Source organism: Fukomys damarensis, unplaced genomic scaffold, assembly GCF_012274545.1.
Source record: "Fukomys damarensis isolate Sample0158 unplaced genomic scaffold, DMR_v1.0_HiC HiC_scaffold_37, whole genome shotgun sequence".
Taxonomy (NCBI): domain Eukaryota; kingdom Metazoa; phylum Chordata; class Mammalia; order Rodentia; family Bathyergidae; genus Fukomys; species Fukomys damarensis.
Window position 1 is genome coordinate 3,778,258 of NW_022900949.1, and position 21,324 is coordinate 3,799,581.

General features: G+C 43.8%; 1 protein-coding gene across 1 annotated transcript; it reads right to left on the bottom strand.

The window, feature by feature from the left end:
- Positions 1–10,604, bottom strand: Znf558 (zinc finger protein 558). The gene is made up of 6 exons (XM_033759827.1): positions 10,488–10,604; positions 9,909–9,997; positions 9,210–9,336; positions 4,576–4,671; positions 3,606–3,688; positions 1–3,029 (listed from the first exon to the last, which is right to left on the bottom strand). The coding sequence occupies exons 1-6, from the start codon at positions 10,516–10,518 to the stop codon at positions 2,250–2,252; spliced, it is 1,206 nt and encodes a 401-aa protein (XP_033615718.1). The 5' UTR covers positions 10,519–10,604; the 3' UTR covers positions 1–2,249.
- Between the last annotated feature and the right edge of the window lie 10,720 nt (positions 10,605–21,324).

Genomic DNA, 21,324 nt, shown 5'->3' on the forward strand with positions numbered 1-21,324 from the left:
ACTTTATATCTACATATTAGAGAATATACATCATTTTGCAAGAAACATGTAACATGGTTAACATTGGGCAAACTGCAAAGTTTACCAGTTAAAAATACTGTATTCAGTTGGAAGTTAACAAAACACCTCAAGAACAACAAATCACTTTAGCTTTAACCAGTTAGGGGTTACTTTTATTCACATAAGAAAAAAGTCTTAATAAACAGCCAGAGCTGACATAGCCAATCAGCAGCTTTGGGGAAATTAAAATCATTCTGGTTTTTCTGCATCATAGATCTTTTGTCTCTGTGTGTGTGTGTGTGTGTGTGTGTGTGTGTGTGTGTGTGTGTGTGTAGCTCTTTATTCTCCAGACCTTGAGGCCACTTTCCATGACAAGGTATTTGTAAGGTAAACAGATGGGTGAAGAAAACAAGTCAGATAGTTCTTCAAACTTCAAAGACTTCTACCTAATTCTCACAGTCAGCAGAATGGAACAAAGTCTGTCTAGGCTTAAAGAAAGCCTGGTGGCTTATTTTTAATATTGCTCATAAACAACTTGAAGGAAATGTTTCTTTAAGGAGAAGGGGAGCACAAGCATTGGAAAGAAGCTAATGGTATTTGCCATACAATTATAGAAACAGAAAAAAACTCAATACAATGAAGTCCACACATTCTGACAAAAATATCACTAACAGGAAAAAAGAGTATCAGAGGTATTATCTAATTTCATATAAGTAAAAGCATTCAGGAGCTATTTAGAAATTTCATACCTTTCTGAATATGCAATGTATTTATGGTTTTAAAGAGTAAATGATAATAAAGACTGCAAACTTTGGAAGGTAATTTAGGGTTTGAGGAGCAGATATATATGTTTGTATGAACCAGACTAAAATTAATGATTTAGTGGTCAAACCTACTTTAGATGATGGTAATGCCAACTCCAGACTCACTCACACGTTTATTCCCAGAATTAGTTATCTTGTAGTCCCTTAGTGAAGGGCTGAGGCATTCTAGCATGGATTACATTCCTAGGCTGTTCTACCATATAAGTGTTCAGGAGAAGAATCACTGATAATTTTTCAAAATTAATACTCATAGGTTTTATATCCAGGGAGAATTTTCATGTTTTTCCTAAGTTTCATCCTAGAAAGAATTCCTCCTTTCTTTGTATTCACAAGTCTTCTACTGAATGTGGGAAAACGGAAAGTCTTCCAATACCAATGACATCCAACAATTTTCTCCATAATAAATTCTCCTCTTTTAAAAAGTAAAGAATGTTCAAGACTTTCCTATAGTCACTGCAGACAGAATACTCCACATCGTGTATTCAGTAACACGAACACTTGTGCCATAGAGTTTTCCATATATTTCACACGCCTCTGAAAGGATGAACAATCACTGGAGGCTTTTGCATTCTGATGATCTTCATAGTGTTTTTCCCAATGGGAGCTGTCACGTAACTCCTAGCAGCTACAGTTGAAGGCTTTCCTTTCATTCTTCAGGTTTTGTTGGACATATTAATATGAATTTGAGCTTGAAGTTTTATCACATAGATTGTACTCAGTAGGCTTCTCTCTGAAGTAAATTAACAGGAGAGTTACTAAATACCATTTCACACTGATAGGAAGGATAAGGGTGTGCTGAAAGCTTTTCTTCATTAATTTCATGGCAAGTTTCCTAGCTGCTTCCCAGTGATCTGTCTCCTAGTTCTCACACTTTCTGTAGTCTTCTGGTACACTGTATCAGGACTGGTCTCTGTGTAACCAGTAGAATATAGAAAAGGTGAAAATACATCCTTCTGATGATAGGTCATACAAAACAGTGGCTTCTTCATTGGCTCTCCCTTAAATCACTTTCTTTGGGGAAAACTTGCTGTCATACTGTAAAAATACCTCACTCTGTAGAGAAGCCTGCATGGTGAGGAACTGAAGGTCTCCAGTAACAACCAGCACTAATTTTCCAGGCGTGGAAGGGAGCCACATAGAAGTAGACCCTTCATCAGTAAAGACTTCAGCTGATTGCAGCTCTATCTGACATCTACACTGAAATCTCATGAGAGATCCTGAGCCAGAACTACAGAGCTAAGCTGTTCCTGAATTCCTGGCCTACAGAAATTGCGACATAATGATGAATTGTTTAGAGCCACAATGTTTTGGGGGATGACTTTTTATGCAGCAACAGATAACCTGTATATCTGTTGTGAGTTCTCTCATGTTGAGAGGTCAACAAGGGCTTTCCCAGACATTCTCATAGTAATTTCTCATCCCAATTCAAATCCACCTGTTATGCACTCTCTTGTGCACAGAAAGGTAAGAGTTACTAGTAAAAGATTTTCCACAATGGTTACATTCATAGGGTTTTTCTCCAGTGTGAGTTCTTAAGTGCTTTTTAACAGCAGAGAGATTATTAAAGGCTTTGCCACAGTCGCTACATTCATAGGGTTTCTCACCAGTATGTATTCTCTTATGCACTGTTAGAGAAAAGCTACTGCTAAAGGACTTGCCACACTCATTGCACTCATAGGGTTTTTCACCTGTGTGAGTTCTCAAGTGCTGTGTTAGATAGGAGCTCTTCCTGAAGGCTTTCCCACAATCGTGGCACTCATAAGGTTTTTCTCCTGTATGAATGCTATTGTGTCCAGTTAGAGATGACCTTGTGCTAAAGGCCTTTCCACACTGACTGCATTCATGGTGATTTTCACCTGTATGGATTCTCTTGTGGCTCTTGAGGTTACAGCTAGTGCGGAAGACGTGAAAACACTGGTTACATTCATAGGGTTTTTCTCCGGTGTGAATTCTCACGTGCAGTCTGAGGGATGAGGGATCACTAAAAGCTTTGCCACAGTGATTGCATTCATAGGGTTTCTCCCCATTATGGATTCTCCTGTGAATAGTAAGGTAAGATCTACTGCTGAAGGACTTCCCACACTGATTACAGTCATAGGGCTTTTCTCCAGTATGAATTCTCTTGTGTTGAGTAAGGTTAGACTTTGTGCTGAATACCTTAAAACACTGGTTACATTCATTGATTTTCACTCGACGACTTCTCTCCTGTTAAGAGATGAATAAATATAATTTATATCTATCTATCTATCTATCTGTCTATCTATCTTTTTTGGGGGGTACTGGGGGGATAGAATTCGGGACCTTGTGCTTGCAAGGCAGGCAGAACCACTGGGCTAAATCCCCAGCCCAATTTATAATATTTTTGACATATCCTGTTGTACAAATTGTCTCTCCCCGGAATTCTACTACATCATGAAAACTGATGTTTAGGCTACTGGTTTTTGCCTTGTTTAAGCCCTTAGAAGTTAAAAACAACAAATGTTTGGCTGTCTTTTTCATATTCATACAATTATTATGATAATTGAAAGATTAATTTATGTTTTGAATAGCTTATATGCTGAATCACACATTTAATGAAATATTTACTTATTAAATATTTCATGTGTGAAGTCTCAATGAAGAAACAAGTTTGGAGCTAATTTATTTTTTCCTCCCAAATTATAGGAGTTTCACAAAGTCTATTCAATGACACTATTTCTCAAGTTTAACTGTGAATTACTTTGAATCTTTTCTAACTTATGACATTTTTCTACTGTAAAAAAAAAAACACGTTGTTCTTACCGTTTTTACACCTTTCACTTGTTCTCTTCTAAAAGCATCTTTCTTTGGAGTTAGCCATTTGGCTTTAAGTACAGTCTCCAAATCTGAAATAAAGTAAGAAACTTAGCTTCCATGGAAAAAGGAAATGGCAAAAGTATAGAAATTAGCAAAGGTAGAGTCAAAATATCAGTATTTTTGAGGAGGTCTGCAATGAGAGGCAATTACGGAAATATTAGTTTATTAGTTTTTTAAAAGAATTTAACCTATTTTTTATCAGTGCATGTTTGCAGTACATAATGCTTACAATCCTTGGGGGGAGCTGGTACATATACATAAAATTTTAATTACTTTTCACCTTCACCCATCAACTGATCTCCTTCCCATGTGAGAAAGATCTATCTCCCTATTTCCTATTATCTGTCTTTTCTTTTGTGCTCCCCCACCTCTCTCTATATATTGTGTTTCTCACTTAAGAGAAACCATGAGATATTTAAACTTGTGTGTCTGATTTATTCCATCTAACATTATGGTCTAAAGAGCATCTTTCTTCCTATAAATGACTCAAGTTTATGTTTTTTTTTTTTTCTTTTGGTATCGGGAATTGAACTCAGGACCTCGTGCTCGCAAGGCAGCTGGTGGAACCACTGAGCTAAATCCCCAGCCCGAGTCAAGTTTATCTTTATGACAAAAAAGCAAGATATTAGAAACATTGAGACTGACAAGGAATTATCAGGAATGAAAAGTGGGACTTAAATTTTAAAAAGCAATGTACTCAAGAGGCTAAAATATGAGTTGATGTACAAAAAGTTAGAGGAAAGAAAGAAAGAAGAGGTATATGAGGAAGATCAACCTAAATGTTCACGTTCATCTTCGTCAGAAAAAGAAAGCCCTTTAACAGAGTCCTCTGACTGAAATTAACTTAAGCAATATTCCCAACTCTTAGTCCCTGGCCATGCGACAGATATTCCTCACATATACACCTGGAGCTTACCTGGACAGGTCCTCGGGAGATTTCTTCTTTCCTCCGTCATCACTGTGTCTTCTTGCTCCAGCTGCGACATCAGACTGGGTTTTCCAACATGACAACCTATTTAAGAGAAACTACATGTGATATACAGGCTGTTACATGAGAATGGAGACAGCAATTCTCATTTATAACTGTATTCTCAAATTCCTGTACAGACCTAGGGACACAGACGTCCTTAAGAGACTTGTGAAAAATGATGACAGTGAACTCAAAAATCCCATCCCTCCACAAAAGTAGAAAAATAAACTTGCAAAGACATTCAGGAACACCTTCACTTGTATTTTGGAAACTTCTCAAAAGCTTACAGCAAAACCAAACTAAACCAAAAAAACACAATCTGTAGAATGTCTAGTAAAAAAAAAAAAAAAAAAAAAAAAAAAAAAAAAAAAAAAAAAAAAAAATAAATCTAGGTAAGAGATTATTATGACATTTTAAGTGGCTCAGGCCCATTTCCTTTCCTCTGCTTTGATCATGGCTTTGGAGCCTACAGTCAGCACTGGTAGTCCTGAAGGGAACAAAACAGAATTTATTCTGTGGCTTTTTTGGCCTGCCTTGGGGTTTCCTGAAACATCTGACTGGATTAGGGGGCTTTCCTTTATTTGTCTGACTCCAGACTCTGAGGACTGAGCTGCCTACCTGCTGCACATGTAAGGAACATGTTTAAAGGTCAATGTACTAATCAATACTGCACAGGCAAGAGAAAACAATAGAAGCAAACAAAACTAGTACTAACCAAAAGTCTTGGAGGGAAGGTAGAAAAAAAATTTTAAAATCTCCCTGATATTCCTAGGATTCTAGAATGCCATGCATATACCTGGTTGTGTGATCAGAGAAGACAGGAGAAGGCACTAAGCCCTCACCTCTGGCTGACCTTCAGGCTCTGTACATGCAGGAAATGAAGGCCAAAGCAAAGTGGTAAAATGCCTTGCTTAATTTTAGTCTTTAAATGACTATATATAGACAAGGCTATCTGAATAGATTGGGAGATCTTGGTTTTTGGTTATAAGCCTTTAAAGAAATCTCTGACAAAACACTATATGATCATAAAGCTAATGGAAGAGCTTTTAGTAGCTACACAAAGTTCTAAAGTATCACTAAAGATACGTACTATCAGTATGTAACCACAACAAACCTTAAAACATGGGGTTAAAATCTAATTCCAAATTGCGGTACAAGTTAAATAACCCTAATTCAAAAATCCAAAACCAGAAATGCTCCAAAACCTCAAATTCTCTGAGCACTGACCTTAGTTTTATCTTCTAGATCATCTTGGACTTCAAATTTGGAATGCTGGTGCACTCTACTCTTGAGTTTGTCTGATATCTGCCTCTAATAAATTTTTCTTATGCCTCTTTTACTGACATGTTCTGAATTTTTTTTTTTTTCTGTGACAGGAGTCAGCAAACCTCCATATTTATTTTACTTTTTTTTTTTTTGGTACCTGGGATTGAACTCAGGACCTTGTGTTTGCCAGGCAGACACAGCACCACTGAGCTAAATCCCTGGCCCTGCATACTCATTTGAAAGGGTGGGTTAAATTCCTTATTTCAGCCTCAGGCACTATAAGACTCAGCCCGTGACATCTTTCTGGATGAGCCAGCAACAAGAGGTTAGAAAAAAAAAATGAAAAGGCATCTTTGGTTAAGTGCAGCTAAATGGCTTCATTTATTTGTTTTCTTTCTTTGTCCAAATTTTCCTCCAAGCCCCTGTGCCTCTGAAGTGTTTCCTCTGAAGCACTGTTTTCTCCCAATCCCTTTGCCTCTGAAGAATAGTTTTCTAACGGTTTTCTTTTCTTCCTCTCTCTCCCTCCCACTCAGGATTTCATCTGTCAGGAAATTCAAACCCATTTAAGGTTTTTTTTTTCCTATTGGTTCCCAGAAAAAGTAGAGAGCTGCAGGGAAGAGAAGCCTAGTGACTCCCACCATGTGGGAGGGGACAGGGGAAGTGCAACCCCTTAAGAATAAGGGATGGAAGTCTCTGTTGAGTAAGATGAAGTAGGATGGAAGAAATGAATTTAGGTAGGAGACAAGGATATCAAAATTCTAAAAATTCTATTTTAAAGGAAAACTGCAGCTTCAGAACACAGGCTTGGTTTATTACTTTTTTTTTTCCTTCTTCCAAAACTGCACACCTAGGCAACTCCCTTTCAGGGGCAAACAGATCTGCCTACGCCCTTTTTCTTGCAAATGCTCCTCTTTCACCCCCCCCAAGGGACCACCCTTTTGGCATTTCCCACAGGAATAGCTCATTAAGGGTGGGACATCCTTTGTCATTCTCTGAGAATGAGACAACAGATTATCAAATCCCACAGATTTCCACCTCCCAAGGCACATAAAAGATTCCCAGTTCCCAAGTGTATAGCGCCTCATTTGAGACCAGCACTGTGCTCTTCAGTGTGACTTATATCTCCTCTAATCAATCTTTTCCACGCTTCTTTTGAAAAAACAAAACAAATTTGAGATGCTCAATCAGTAAAGTTTATGTAAACATTCCAAAGTCCAAAAAAGTCCCAAATCTGAAAGACTTCTGGCCCCAACCATTCAGATAAGAGATACCATTGCAACATTCAAATTTCCAGTTTTCAACAAAATAGTGAGTCAGGAAAAGAACAGCATGGCGTATCAGCAGGATAAAGAAATTGGAAGAAACTGTCCTAGAGAAAGTCCAAATATTGGATTTGGTAGACAAAGGAAATAAATCAATTACTTTAAATGTTTAAAAACAATGTAAGGAAATCAAGAAAACAAATTCTTATCAAACAGAAAACATAAAGAGGGAAGACAAATTCTGGAGTTGAAAAGTACAACTAAAATAAAAAATTCAAGAGAAGTTCAAAATCAGATATGAAGAAGTCCAAAAAAAAAGAATTAGTGATTATGAAGATACAGCAACTGATTGATTCCGGAATGAAGAGAGAGAAGAGAGAGAGAGGAAAAGAAAAACAAAAAACAAAAAAACAAACCAAACAAAAACAAAAACCCCACAAAAGAATTGGGCTCCAAAACATGAAAAAAAACAACAACAACAAATGAACAGAGCTTATGGGATACTTTCACATACCCCAACATAGACACAATGGGAAATGCAAATCAGAGCAACACTAGGAACCGATTTACACCCAGTAGGGCGATTATAAGCAAAACGGTACATGTGAGGATGCAGACAGTGCTGGGACACCTGTGCATTCGGGAGAATGCAAAATGCTGCAGCGGCTGTAGAAAATCTCATTTTCTATTTTTCCCCATTGAACCAAGATACATCATGTAAAGAGAGAAGATCCCAATGATGAATGTAACTGTACGATATACCTAAAATGTACCAATAAAAAATATTTTAAAAAATGATAAAAAATACACAATCTCATTTCCTCAAAAAACCAAAAACAGAAATATCACAACCCACATTAGGGATGGTGGCCCATGTCTGTAATCCCAGCACGCAGGAGGCTGAGGCAAGAGCATCACTGGGAATTCGAGGCCAACCTGGGTTATGTAGTGAGTTCAAGCCCCGTCTGAACTACATAGCGAGATCCTGTCTCAAAAAACAACAACAAAAAAAGAAATATCATGACCTACTAGCATCCTCACCCAAAAGGATTAAAAACAAGTGTTTCAGCAAAAACCTGTACAGAAATATTCACAGTAGCATTATTCATAATAGCCAAAGAGTAGAAACAACCCAAATGTTTATCAACCTATAACTAGATCAACAAAATTTGGTGTTTCCTATGCAATGGAATACTCTTCATTTACTGTGAGAAATGAAGTGGTGATAGGTGCTATAAGAGAGCTAAACCTTAGAAATACTATACATGTGAAAAAAGATACAAAAGGGGTTGCCTTCTGTGCTTCCATTCCTAGGAAATTCTCTGAATAGGCAAACTCAGAGAAAAGCAGATTAGTGGTTTTCAGTGGCCATGAGTAGGAAAGGCAATGGGGTTGAATGCTTAACAGGGATAGGGTGTTTTTCGTTTTTAGGGATTGTCTTAATCTACCTTCTGTTGCTATAACAAAATAACTAAGGCTACATACTTTACCAAGAAAATAGGCTTTATTTTGGCCCATGATTCTGATTTCTGCAAAGTCCAGATAGCATGGTGCTGGCATCTTGAGAAGACCTTTCGGCTTTGGTACAACATGGAATAGAAGAGGAAAGGGAACCAGCTGCATGGAGAGGATCAAATCATGAGTCATGGTCTCCTTTTTTAACCACCCATTCTTGAGAGAACTAACCTGGTCCTGTGAGACCTGACCCACTGGAGAGAGACAATATGAATCCTAAGGGTGGTGTCTCCAGATCAAATCATCTCCCACTGGGCCTTACCTCTTAAAGACCCTACTACCTCAATACTGTTTCACAGGAGATCAAACTTTCGGCTCATAAAACATAGCCAAGTCACAGCAGAAGCATTGAAATTGTTCTGAAATTACACATTTGCACAACATTGTGAATACACTAAGAGCCACTGAACTGTACATTCTTAATTGATGTGAAGATGAATTTTATGTTTGCGAATTTTGTATCATTAAAAATATAACAGTAAAACGCAATGTTGCCACCTGAGCCACAAAGTAAAAGTAGGTTGGTGTTGAACTTACCAAGTGAGGCCAGGTTCCTGCAGTTCTCCAGCATCACCTCCCTGTACAGGGATCGTTGGGACGTGTCCAGCAGTGCCCACTCCTCCTGGGTGAAGTCCACGGCCACGTCCTCAAAGGTCACCAGGTCCTAAACCATTGCAAACATCATGGCTCAGCCAAGGATCCCACCCAGAGTGAACAGGAAGGGACCAGGGTACAAGATGAGTTGGGAGGGTTCTGAGCACCGTTTTCCTTGGCTTCTGGGCTCAGTCTCAGTGTCCACTGGGTCCACTCCCAAGGTCCAGTGCCCTCAACATAGGGTGGCCTTCTGCACTCTGACTGAACTCCTGAAATCTTTTTTCACGCAGTATTAAGGGTGTAACACCGGCCTGGGGCAGTGTGAAAGTAGAAGAAATACTTGGTAATGAAAAATGATTTCTCCAAAGCCACCATGAGTTGCACTAGGTAAGGACAGTCGCATCTTTATGTAGTTTTCCGTTAAAGTCTTTATAGCCTAAGACGTACTTAGGGACTCTGCAGAGTTCTGAAAATGTAGTGAGTGCTGAGATACATGGACATTTTCTCAGTCCCATCAGATGCCTGGGGAATTCTTTGCTATCCAAGTACCTGCTTTGGCTGTTTGGCTCTAGGCCACTGAAGGTAACAAGTCCAACTTCTGCCAGGGGAATGATGATTTGGACACAGGAAGCTCAGACTCACCTGCAACCAGAATGTCAGGAACTCACTGACCAGCCTTTCCTCCCCTATGTGTCCTTTCTGAGGCGAGGCTGGGTACAGGGAGGACTGAGCTGGGGAAGAAGAAATGAGTCACAAGAATCCAGGCTGCCTTGTGTTCTCCATCCACCTGATCATACACAGCCCAACAACACACAAGCACAAACACACATGCACACACCGAGCACACACAGAGCGCACAACTCTACCCTCATGGAGACACCCATAGCTTCCAAAAGAAATGAGGACCCAGCCCTGTCTTACCCCAGCCAGAAAACAGGGCTCAAGGGTCTGGATGAGTATTCCCATATCACAGATGAGGAAAGCGAAGTTCTGAGGGCATCACTGTTTTTTACCAAAGAATTAAGCCTGATTCTTCCACACAGGTGACACACACACCAACACTCAAACCTCAGAGTCCCACATCCCAAGAGCTGCCCATCAGACCCAGGATCTCGGGCTCCCAGAATCTACTCTCTGTACCTGCTTGGCCCCCTCCCCTGCCTTTCTGGGGCTCGGTTCTTTGAGCCTGACTCCCAGGGCTGCCAAGACTTGAGGACTCACCACAAGAAGGGGGCAGGACAGCAGCTGCCATCCTGTGACTTCGACAGCAAAGCTCCTGCACACCAGGGAAGTGGAAGAACAGCAACACTCCACCTTGCACTTCCTCGGGGTATGGGGCAGCAGCTCTCTGGAATAAATGGGACATGGGGTCTGCATGGTGTGCTCCCTCTCACGCTCTGAGAACATGTCTTTCTGAGCTACCCAGCACACCTCCTTTCCAAATGCAAGTTCTATCTTCCACGCCAGGTCTTTATTCCGCCTAACAGGTTGAGCATCGTGAAAAAGGCAAAGTGTCTGTTTCTTCTCTGCTTTCACAGCACAATCAGCACAGACTTGACACTACATATGTGGGGACTGCTTCCTGCCAGCCAGTAAACCATTGATTCCAGTGTACAAAAGCCGGGTGTCCTTGGACTGAATTCAGTTTCGATGCTACCCACCTGGAAGCAGGGTTAGACTGGGGGCTCGGTCTCCAAGGCCACGACCCCACCCTCAGATGCCAGGCATCAGCCTCAGGTCATTCTCCCTGTGCTTCTGACTGAGGGCTGTACATCAGGTTCCTTTAACCCTTTCTGGAGGTTTGATTAACGATGTGAGCAGCTCACATCATTCAGGAAACACACTTGCTGTTCCATTGTAAGAATATGACAAGGGAGACAGTTGAAGCGACGCCTAGGGCAAGGTATGGGGGAAGGCATGTGGAGATTCCACCTCCCAGGACCCTGGCCTGTGCAGCTGTCTAGAAGCTCTCTGCTGGAGCCTGCCGCCCTCTCCCTCTGATGGACAAGGTGCGGCCTCCCTTCATGGCACACTGTCCTTTGGGTTTTTATGGAGACTTCGCTGCACGGGAAGGACTACAGACAGACAGCATAGGGAGACCCAGCAAGGCCTGTCTGCTCAGTCTCAGTGCAGCATCTCTTCCTTTAGGACAGGGGCAGGACCCTCTGCAATGAGGAGGGCTGTACACACAACTATCAGACAAAGTAGATCAGAGAACTGCTTACGGCTAAGTGACGGCAGGAAGACCTGAGTCCCTGTGACCAACCTCAGGGAAGAGAAATTTAATCTCCATGGCCTGCTCACAGGAGGGAGTTTTGAGCCTGGAACCATGGATGAAAAACCAAAACATATACTATGTATCACAGTAAGAGTCAGGTGATGGTGAAGCTTATCTTCCTTTGTCACCAGTGGTGGGAACAGTACTCACTGCTCCAGTGAAAACCTTGACTTCCCTCAATCTCGTGGCACATTCTTCCCATCCAAGCTGTTGTTACACTCTTGTCAGCAACTTGTCATTCCCTAGAGACGCTGGCTCCTGACTCATTACTCCTTCAACCTCCACGGCCACCACAGATGATGGAGATAGCCTTAGGGTATGGGGAGTTTCAACTCCAATGGCCCTGCTCCCCCCCAGCCAAGTGCCACCTTTCCATGGGTCCCACCCTGCCCTTGTCATCCCTGGCACTGTCCCAGTGCCAGGCATAAACATTCCGAAATTCTCCTCCTTCTAACTTCTCTTCTTTTGTGTTCATCCTTTTTCTCTGACCACACAAAGGCCACATTCTACCCTCTCCTACTTCCTTGTTCGTAATTAGCCACTTCCTTTCTTCATTTCATACTTATCAGGCTAGACTTCCTCCTTCCCAATGTTAACAGATGTTCTGTCCCCAGCCTAGACTCCCGCAGCAGGCCAGCAGAACTGCAGCCAGGCAGATTCTAATCACCGCCCCGTTCATGACCACATCTGCACAGAGAGCCTGCACAAGGGCTGTGACACGGTCGTCTATGACCAAGCAAAGGGATCAACATGAAAAGAGCTCTTGACTTCAGAGGAAGGTCCCAGAGGTCCATGTAGCTTCCCTGTCCTCAAATCTCTATTTGTGAGTCTTGTATATCCTCGTCTTCTCCCTGCGGCAGCCAGCTTCCTAAGCAGATCTCGGTCCCCTAGTAGTTCTGCATAGCCCCCGACACACTCTGAAGGGGGGTGACCTGGAGACCCATAGAATGCTGCAGAGGTGACAGAGAGGACTTCTGAGGTCAGGTCTCAGAAGGAACTGCAGCTTCCACCTGGGTCTCTTGGATGCCTGGTCCAGAGGAAGTTGACTGGCTTGGTGGAAAGACATTCTAGCTGCCTCCCACCAAGTGAGGCCCCAGAAACAAATCTGGGAGCATCTGAAGCCTTCAGATGGCCCAGCCTGAGGTAGTGGCCTCCTGCAACTTCCAAGAGTCCTGAGCCACAGCCTTCTGACCACACCACTTCCAAATCCCTGAACCACAGACCAGGAGCACTGATAAATGGTTACATGACTAGGGTTTGGAGCCAGCTGTCAGGTGACAAGAAATAATGAATCATCTCACTCTCAGAGATGGTCCCATATCCTACTTCTCAAGAAGGAACCCGCCTCTCACCTAGCAAATTCCACTCGGGCTCTGCTGCTCCCTCCCTCTGCTGGACAAGGTGCTGCCTCCCCTTTGTGGCAGCTCTGTCCCAGGATCCATCTCCTGCTTCCTAGAAACCATCCACCTCCACCCTTCCCTTTCGAGTATTTCCTCTCACCCACTCAAGCTAGGTCCAAGATCTTCAGTAGTGAAATAAACATATGCTCTGAACACAGTTATTCTTCCAGTTACTGCCAAGTCTCCCTCCCTCATCCCAGACAAAATTTTTCACTCCGTTTCCTTTCCTCGCATCCACTTGCTCCTGCACAGCACCATCCGGGGTCCACCACCATCATCTCCAGGACAAAACTCCTGACAGAATCACTGAGGCTCATGAATGGTGACAGAGATGCAGGCTGCAGCCACACCGGTACTATTCCCATCTGTCTGATCAGCAAAGACCCAAGGGACCACACAGCCTTTGCTGACGTGGCTGCACGAAGAGGCTTTCTTCCACCTGGCTGGGAAGAACTTGTCAATGTCGGGCAAAGGGGCAAACACCTTATTCTTTCCCTGTTGATCCCACTTCCAGGGATTAGCCCAAAGACACACAAAAAGTAAAAGTTCTATGCAAAATTATTCACTGTTGGCATTGTTTATAAAAGCAAATGAAAATAACGCGAACGACCTCCAAAAGGAAACCAGATGAATAAACTATGGGACACCTCTGTGAGGAAGAAGCACACAGCCAGAAACTAAACAAAAACAAACCTGAAAAGATCTGGAGGTACTGGTAGAAATTACTATCTCCAATAAATTTAAGTTAAAACAACAAAAATCAAAACACAAAGGCACAAAACAGTGTTTACAGAATGTTTCCTTTTTATGAGAAGGGAAGGCTTCCTCCTTACAGACAGAAAATAATATAACTGCATAAAACCAGCTTCTTGAGATTTCTCTGTGATCTTCCTGTACTCAAAAGAAAGCAGTGAAGGGCATCTACGGGCAGAAATGGGGACAGAGACACTGAGTTTGTGCCATGTGAAAAAATGTAATTACAGAGAGTCTTTCACCCTTGGGCCTTGTGGAAGACAGATTAATAACAACTTCTAGCCACCAAAAGAAAAAAGGGTTGTCCAAGTTGCAGTCCCCAGAAGTTGTAGATTCCTTATTTTGCAAAAGCAATTCTGCAGATGTGTTTAACATATGGACTTTGAGATGGGGTGACTATCCTGGATTATATAGGTTGGATTAAATAGTTCCTTAAAAAATGAGGCAGGAGAGTCAGAATTGGAGAAGGAAATGTTACGATGGAGGTAGAGGTGTGACGATGAAGGAAAGGGTGGGTGGGTGGGCAGAGGGAAAGACAAAGAGAGAAATCGGACAATGCAGTATTACCTTGTTGATTTCAAATATGGAGAAAGAAACACAAGCCAATGAATGCAGATGTACTGTATAGGATGGAAAAGGCAAAAATGGATTTTCCCTAGAGCCAGTATCCCTGTGACTAGAAGAAATTAGGCCTATGATTCATTTGGGACTTCTGACCTCCAGCTGCAGAAGAATGAATCTATTTTGTTTCAAGCCACTGTAGTAGTCTGTTATAGAAGCCACAGATAAATAACAGCCTCTCTCATCAAACAGGGAAACCAGGACTGTGTGGGTAGTCAGCTGACCCAGACTGCTGTGGCAAACTTCCCTGCCCTCTCCAGGTATAGGTATATCCTTTCTCCTCATAAGGACTGATTTGCAGTCAGGTACAGTTTTAGTCACTGGCTGAGGAGGGACAGGAGGAGGGTTGGAATACAGGCAGTTCACCATGCCCCAAGAAAGAAGCTGGCAGAAGAGGAGGTGCTAGGACATTTCTAGACTGAGTCCTTTTCAAGGTTGTCTGGTAGCGGAAAATCCCAACGAAGGCAGAAAGGGTTCCTAGTCAGTTTACAGATTTCCTGACACCTACCCTGCCCTGTGTACGTTGATGCTGAAGACAGGCACAGCAGATGGGCCACTTTTTTCCAGTACTGCCTAACAGAACTTTCAAAACTGTAGCTATTAACTAGCTGCATGTGGCTACTGGGCCTTGCAATGGGCTTGTGTAGCCGACACAATGACTATTCCATTGTATTTAGTTTTCATTGGTTTATCAGAAATAGCTCCGCGTGGCTACTATAGTGGACGGTCAGCACTAGGCATACTTGGGCCTAACTTCCTATAGGACGTGGGGAAAGGTGTTGGGAGAGGCAAAATGAGGGTGGGCACGGGCTATGGGTGAGGGGGCAGGCCGAGGTTTGCACAGACAGGAGCCAAGTGCACACGAGTACTCTGCACCACCTGCCAGACGCACACGGGAATGACAGCATCATCAACTCTCAGTTCTCAACTCCCAGATCTCATCGTTCTACGTCTTTCCTACTCCACAATCATCACTCGGCCTCAGGAACTATCTTCTCCTTTCTAAACTCCTTCTTTACATTGGCTATCTTACCTCTTAAAAACTCTTCATTTAGAATCCTAGCCGTGAACTTAAATTGAATGCGCATCACCCCATCTTCCTGTTCCCATATCTTCAGTGTTCTCCCTCTGGCCTGAGAACAGAGTCGAGTCAGTCCAGACTTTGGCCTCCCACTGGGATCTGCAGCACACTTTTCCCCCTCTGCCGTCTTGGCCTCAGCTATCCTTGTCTTCCCTGGGCTGTCTTCAGCTCAGGTGCTTCCCTGATACAGTTCCCTTGAGCCCTCGTCTAACCCTACTAGCTAGAACTAACCTTACCTTTTCCTCTCAAGCTAAATACTGGTCTTCCCAAGAGACTTCCCTGTCCTCTCAGCCTGAATCCCACAATGCCCTTGTCAATACTGATTTTCCGTTAGAGTGGACATGTCATGGAGGAGACAGGACGAGGTCTGCTTTCATTCTCCAAGGCACCCATGCATCTGGCCCAAGGCCTGGCTCAGAAGAGGAAAAACCATCCTGGTGTGAACACTGAATGTCCTGTGCCCTGGAAAACCCTTCAGTCTTGAATAAATAGGTACGTCTGGTACCCTATATGGCATACTCAAAGAGGGTCTATTGCAAACTAGCAAACAGGTCTTCAGTAATGTCACAGGAAAGCAAGAGTGGAAAAGGTACACACACATACAATTAACAAAACCCCACAATTACACATAAGGTTACTCAGGATTCTCTCCATCATCTGCACTGCTATTTCAGAACAAATTTTGAGAAAGTGAATTCCTACAGAAGGCAAGGTGTGGAGGACAATCTTTTTTGGAAACGATGCTTTACCCTTCCATCTGCACATCATTGTTTCAGATTTTTCCAAATGTTTTAAATTTCATGAGGAAGAAAAATAACCCTGGTCAATTCAATCTGAAATTTCTCCTACTAACACAAAGACACTTAAATAATTTCTTTTGAAACTTCATGGAGGACTATAGGTCTTCAGTAGTCAAATGCAAAGAGCCTGAAGAATACTTAGCAGTATTTAATGAGAAGACTTATAATACTATAAATATAGATAAGTACTTTATATTTACCAAAATCCTGAAATTTTTAGTATTATGGTGTGCAAGAAAGTTTTTCTCTACTTACCATAATATTGTTTTGAATATTTATTTGCATTTGATTATATTTACACACACTTAACCATACACACTTTAGTACTTTTCTCTTGAATATAAGTCATACAACAAATTTTTCTTAACTCCCACTAAGGCTCCTTGTGGATACAACGTGAGCAACCTGCGGGGACACTGTGTTGCCAAGTTCCACAAGGTACACTCACCTGGTCACAATAAATCCACGAATCAGTGAGAACGGGTGGGTGGATTGTGATACTGGTTTCCACCCAGGTCTAAGCTTCTGGCTGTCTGAAAAAAAAAAAAAGAGGAGGAACAAAGATTGTTTTTGATGCCTTATAAAGGGAGTAATACCACTGCTGTTAAATGCAGAACAATTTTTCTTTTTGTGTTTGTATTTACTGATTTAATGTAGTAGAGAGCCCAGCCTATTGGCTGGGACTGGATTTACCTGATTCTTGGGCATGTGCTCAAGATGGGAGAAAGCAAGTTGATGTTAGGTGTATTATTTGACTTGCTCATTTGACTGGAGTTTTTTTTGTTTGTTTGTTTGTTTGTTTTTAATGACTATAGACACTGCAAACATGTTTTGTTACTTGGCGGTCCTCTAAGTGACTGAGCTTATAGAGTTCACTCGGAACTTCAGGGATTTTAAAGCCCCTCAGCTGGGCTTCCTAACCTCGGCACCACAGATAATTCTAGTTTTGTGGGGCGGTGCATCGTGCACGGTACGATGTGGATAAGAGTCGCTGGCCTTCACCCGCTAGATGACAGCAGCACCGGTCCCCGCCCCCAATCTGTGACAAGCAAAAAACTACGTCCAGGCTCAGTCAAGTCCCCTGGGTTGAGGGCTGGGGCCCGGTGAGGGCCACAGGGGTCCCCGCAGTGGAGACGCCGGCGCCGGTCCTGACCGAGAGAACCCGTGGAGCGCCCGAGGCCTCAGGGCAGGGAAAGGTGCTCCTTAAAGGACAGAAGGACGCCGAGCCCGCGGCTGGGAATGCCCGAGGCCCCTCTCCGGATTCCTACCCGGGCCCCCTTCTGCCGCTCACCGCGTCCAGCCCCTCCTCCGGGGCCAAAGGCTCCGACTCGCTGAGAAACTTGACTCGCCCGGACGCGCGCGACCCGCGGTTCCTCCCACAGTAAGGCTCCGCGCTTCCGCTTCCGGCCGTGGGCGGGCCGTCCCCGCGGCTTATTTCCGGTTTCTGACTGTCAGTTCAGGAGGGCGGGATTCGAACTGGGCTGGGTGAGATGAGCGGGAGAGGGGGTCGCCCACTCCCTTCTCAAGCGGAGGTGTTCTAGGAGCCTAGCACTTAATGAGATCCGGCCCTCGGCTAGGCCAGCCGCTGTAAGAGGGGTTGGTTCTAACCCCGCTGTGAGAAGGGACAGGATGTGGGCCTAAATGGGCTGACAGTGGGCGGAGACCAGTTGTGAGGGCGGGGAGGTGGGCGTGGCCAGCCATGGACAGTGTTAACTATGGGTAGAAACTATTTCTGGAGGCGGGACTTTGGGCGGGGCTGGATGTGGGCGGAGACCAGTTCTGAGGAGGGAGCGATTGGTTGGAATCAGGCTGTGGGTGGGCCTGGATGTGGGCGGAGATTAGCGCTGCGGGTGGGGTAGGAGGGGGAGACCAATTCCAGGGATGAGGACAGGGCTTGGTGTGGGTTGTGAGATGGAGGTTAGTATAGTCCCAGGGGGCTGGGATGTTAGAGATCAGCTGAGGGAAGGTGGAGGGGAGACTCCTTGGATCTCTAGCTGTGTGCTTAACAGACAACTTTTCTTCAGCCTGTTCTCCGGATCACACAGCCCAATAAAATTAGATTATATATGCACATTTCCACAACTTGGCTTTCCCAAGGCAGAAGATATCTTTTTTTCTCTCTCTCATTGAGTTTATTAGAACATTTTAGGTATACAGTACAGTTACATTCATCACTGGGATCTTGTACCTTTACGTGACAGGTCTTGGTTCTCATTTTTTCCCCTTGTCCCTGGCCCTCCCTTCACCTCCTCCTCCCTTCCCCATCTACAAACACTTTTTATTTCCATTTTCTCATATATTTTCTCCCTTATCCCCTACCCTTCCCGCTTCCCCTACACCTTTAGCCCTTTTCTTCCTATTTCACATTGTCAGTCATATCATTAGGATCTTATGTGCTATTATAATTTTTCACACCAGAGAAACTTCAGTATTTACACGTGTGTGACTTATTTATTTCACTTAGGAGTATATCCTCAAAATTGGAAGGGAAGCTATACTTCCAAATTCATTCCTGGAAGCAAGTATCACTTTGATTCCCAAACCAGGGAAAGACCCAACTAAAAAAGAGAACTACAGGCCAATCTCCTTAATGAATACAGATGCAAAAATTCTTAATAAGATTCTAGAGGACATCTTAATTTAAGAGCTTCAGGGGCGCAGGAGGGGATTAAGTCATAGATAAATGTATAGGAAAACTTCGAACAGCGGCACAAAGTCAGTAAGATGTTCTCATTCCTACTAGTGTTTCTCAATCTTTTTTGCCCAGAGATAACCATCGCTTGCTCCGCATCCTTCCAGATATACTGTGTACATGTATGAACATTTGTGCACGTGTATGAATGCTGTAGTTACTCACGGAATCAATGCTTACTGTGCCCATTAAATCACTGTTTTAATACCTAGGAGTATAGACCGAACATAGCAGACTAAATTCCCTTCGCTCAGAGGATGGGGCTTTTAACTGTAGAGTGAGCAGGCAGAGTGAAAAACGAATGTGAAAACTGAAATGCATGGTGTTTGTATGCTGGTAAGTGCAGAGGGGAGAACGGGGGAAAAGTATTTAGTGATCTTCCTGTTGGCGGAATCCTTCCTGAAGAAGCAGAGAGCTTTTCCCCTGCCCTGGTTTACCGGGATGTTCCCGGACAGAGCACCAGCCATGGCCTTTTTCCCTTCCAGTACACAGTGTGTGCTCTAATTATGGGGAGAGGGGATCTGGAATTGTGGAGGCGGGGCTGTGGCAGCCCTGGGAGAGGGAGCTGGGAAGACTCAGCAAGGACAGACAAGGGAGGCTGCTCAATTTCCCAGTGGAGGGCTCCTGACTCTGAGTAAATAGAACACACAAAAGATTTTGCTGCATAATTTCATCTAACAAGAAGATAAATGATCAGGGCATATTTTTCTACTTAAATCAGGAAAACATTCCAAGCACTGGTAGCTGGCACAAGGTGGAACAACTCTGCCTCTCTCCCCCAGGCTCCTTACCAGAGGTTTTCTGTTCTTCCTGCGGTGAAGGCATATTGCATGAAGCACGGGAGGTGTAAATCAACTGATGGCTCTGGACCTCGTTCTTGTGGGCTTTCCAGTCTCTCTGGCCCACATCAGTGGCTCCTCTTTCCGCTGTTGTTAAATTCTTTACCGGAGTTTTGGGCAACACCTTCTTATTCTTCTTCATCATCATGAATTTCCTGCCCCCACACCCAGGTAGTTTCTGCTTAACCTTGACATTGGCTTCGCTCTGGTCACCACCCCCAAGGTGGTATCAGATTTGCCCACCAGGGGAAGGTTTCTTCTCCTTCGGGGATCGTGCAGCTCAAATATTTTTTCCGCCATTGATGCCCTGCCGGTCCCCACATACTGTGATTACTATACTGCCACATGCTACTCCCTGCACAGGAGGCTCCAGCTCATGGTAGGCTCCTCCTGGCTGGCGGGCGTGTACAGTGATTCCGTCCGGACCCCCCCATCACCCTGCACTTGCCCTCCCGTGCCTCCTGCATCACAGACTATTTCTTCCTCTAGACGCCTGCCTCTGGGGGTGAGGTGGCGCTGTCCACCGTCCGGGTGCTGATCCTCCTGCTGCCCCTGTCCCTAGTTGCCACCTCCTATGGCCACGGGTTGAGGGCTGTTCTACGCATGCGCTCAGAGGCGGCCCGAAATAAGGCCTTTACCACCGCTCCTCGCACACCACCACCACGATGGGACTCTTAAGGTGTAGCAGTGTTCATGTACACGGTGCCTGGTGCTTACACGAGCCCACAGTGTCTCTCTTGTACAGCTTCATTACTTCCACGCTCAGCTACAGCCTGAGAGGCCTGGAGGAGCAAAGGACTTCGGTCAGAGAGCACAGCGGAGCTAGATTCAGACAAAAGCGATGACCACACAGACAGCTGCTTGTGCGAGTCCAGTAGTGCTTCAAATCATTCTTCTGGAAGCACTCATTTTTAGCACAGCTGCTACAAGGTTAAGTGTTTATTGGGCTTTCCACCCTAGAAGACTGGTTAGGCTCACATGCACATGCCACTCAGAAAGGCTCTCCTCAGGGCTTAATGACAGCACCTCCTAAAAGACCCGCCTCCTGGTACCACATCTTGTGGGGATAGGATTTCAACACACGACTGTTGCAGGGAACAAACATTCCGTCCATAACAACTGCCATATGGTTTGAAGTAGCATAATTCAGTTTTCCACCACAATACGCCTACTGACCTTTGTAGTATTGTATCAGGTTTATTCAACGAATATGCAATACTTAAATTATGATGACTAATTGTACCCACACTGAAGTTCCCTGTCACAAGCTACCCCATGTACCTCTTCTGATCCTTCAACTTGAAGGAGTGCCTCTCTCACATCCACTGGTCCCACTTACTTTATTTTCCATTCCATTATTTTTCTTGACAGATTTACTCACATACGAACATGCAATACAACTGTATATGGTGAAAATATTAAAAATCCTCTCACTTTTTTTTTTTTTTTAGTTTGAGACAGGATCTCACTGTGTAGTTCAGGCTGATTGTTGTAAACTCACCATGCAGCCAAGGCTGACCTTGAACTCACAGTGATCCTCCTGCCTCAGCCTCCCGAGTGCTGCGATGACAGGTGTGCACCACCATGCCCAGCT

What these genes read in the sequence shown, in the direction of transcription:
- Znf558 (XM_033759827.1), bottom strand. Translation starts at nt 10,518, where the DNA reads ATGGCAGCTGCTGTCCTGCCCCCTTCTTGTG. An exon ending in TGTCCTGCCCCCTTCTTGTG is followed by an intron (nt 9,998 to 10,487) that starts GTGAGTCCTCAA and finishes CTTCTTCCCCAG; the next exon opens with CTCAGTCCTCCCTGTACCCA. An exon ending in TCCTGACATTCTGGTTGCAG is followed by an intron (nt 9,337 to 9,908) that starts GTGAGTCTGAGC and finishes GCAATGGTTTAG; the next exon opens with GACCTGGTGACCTTTGAGGA.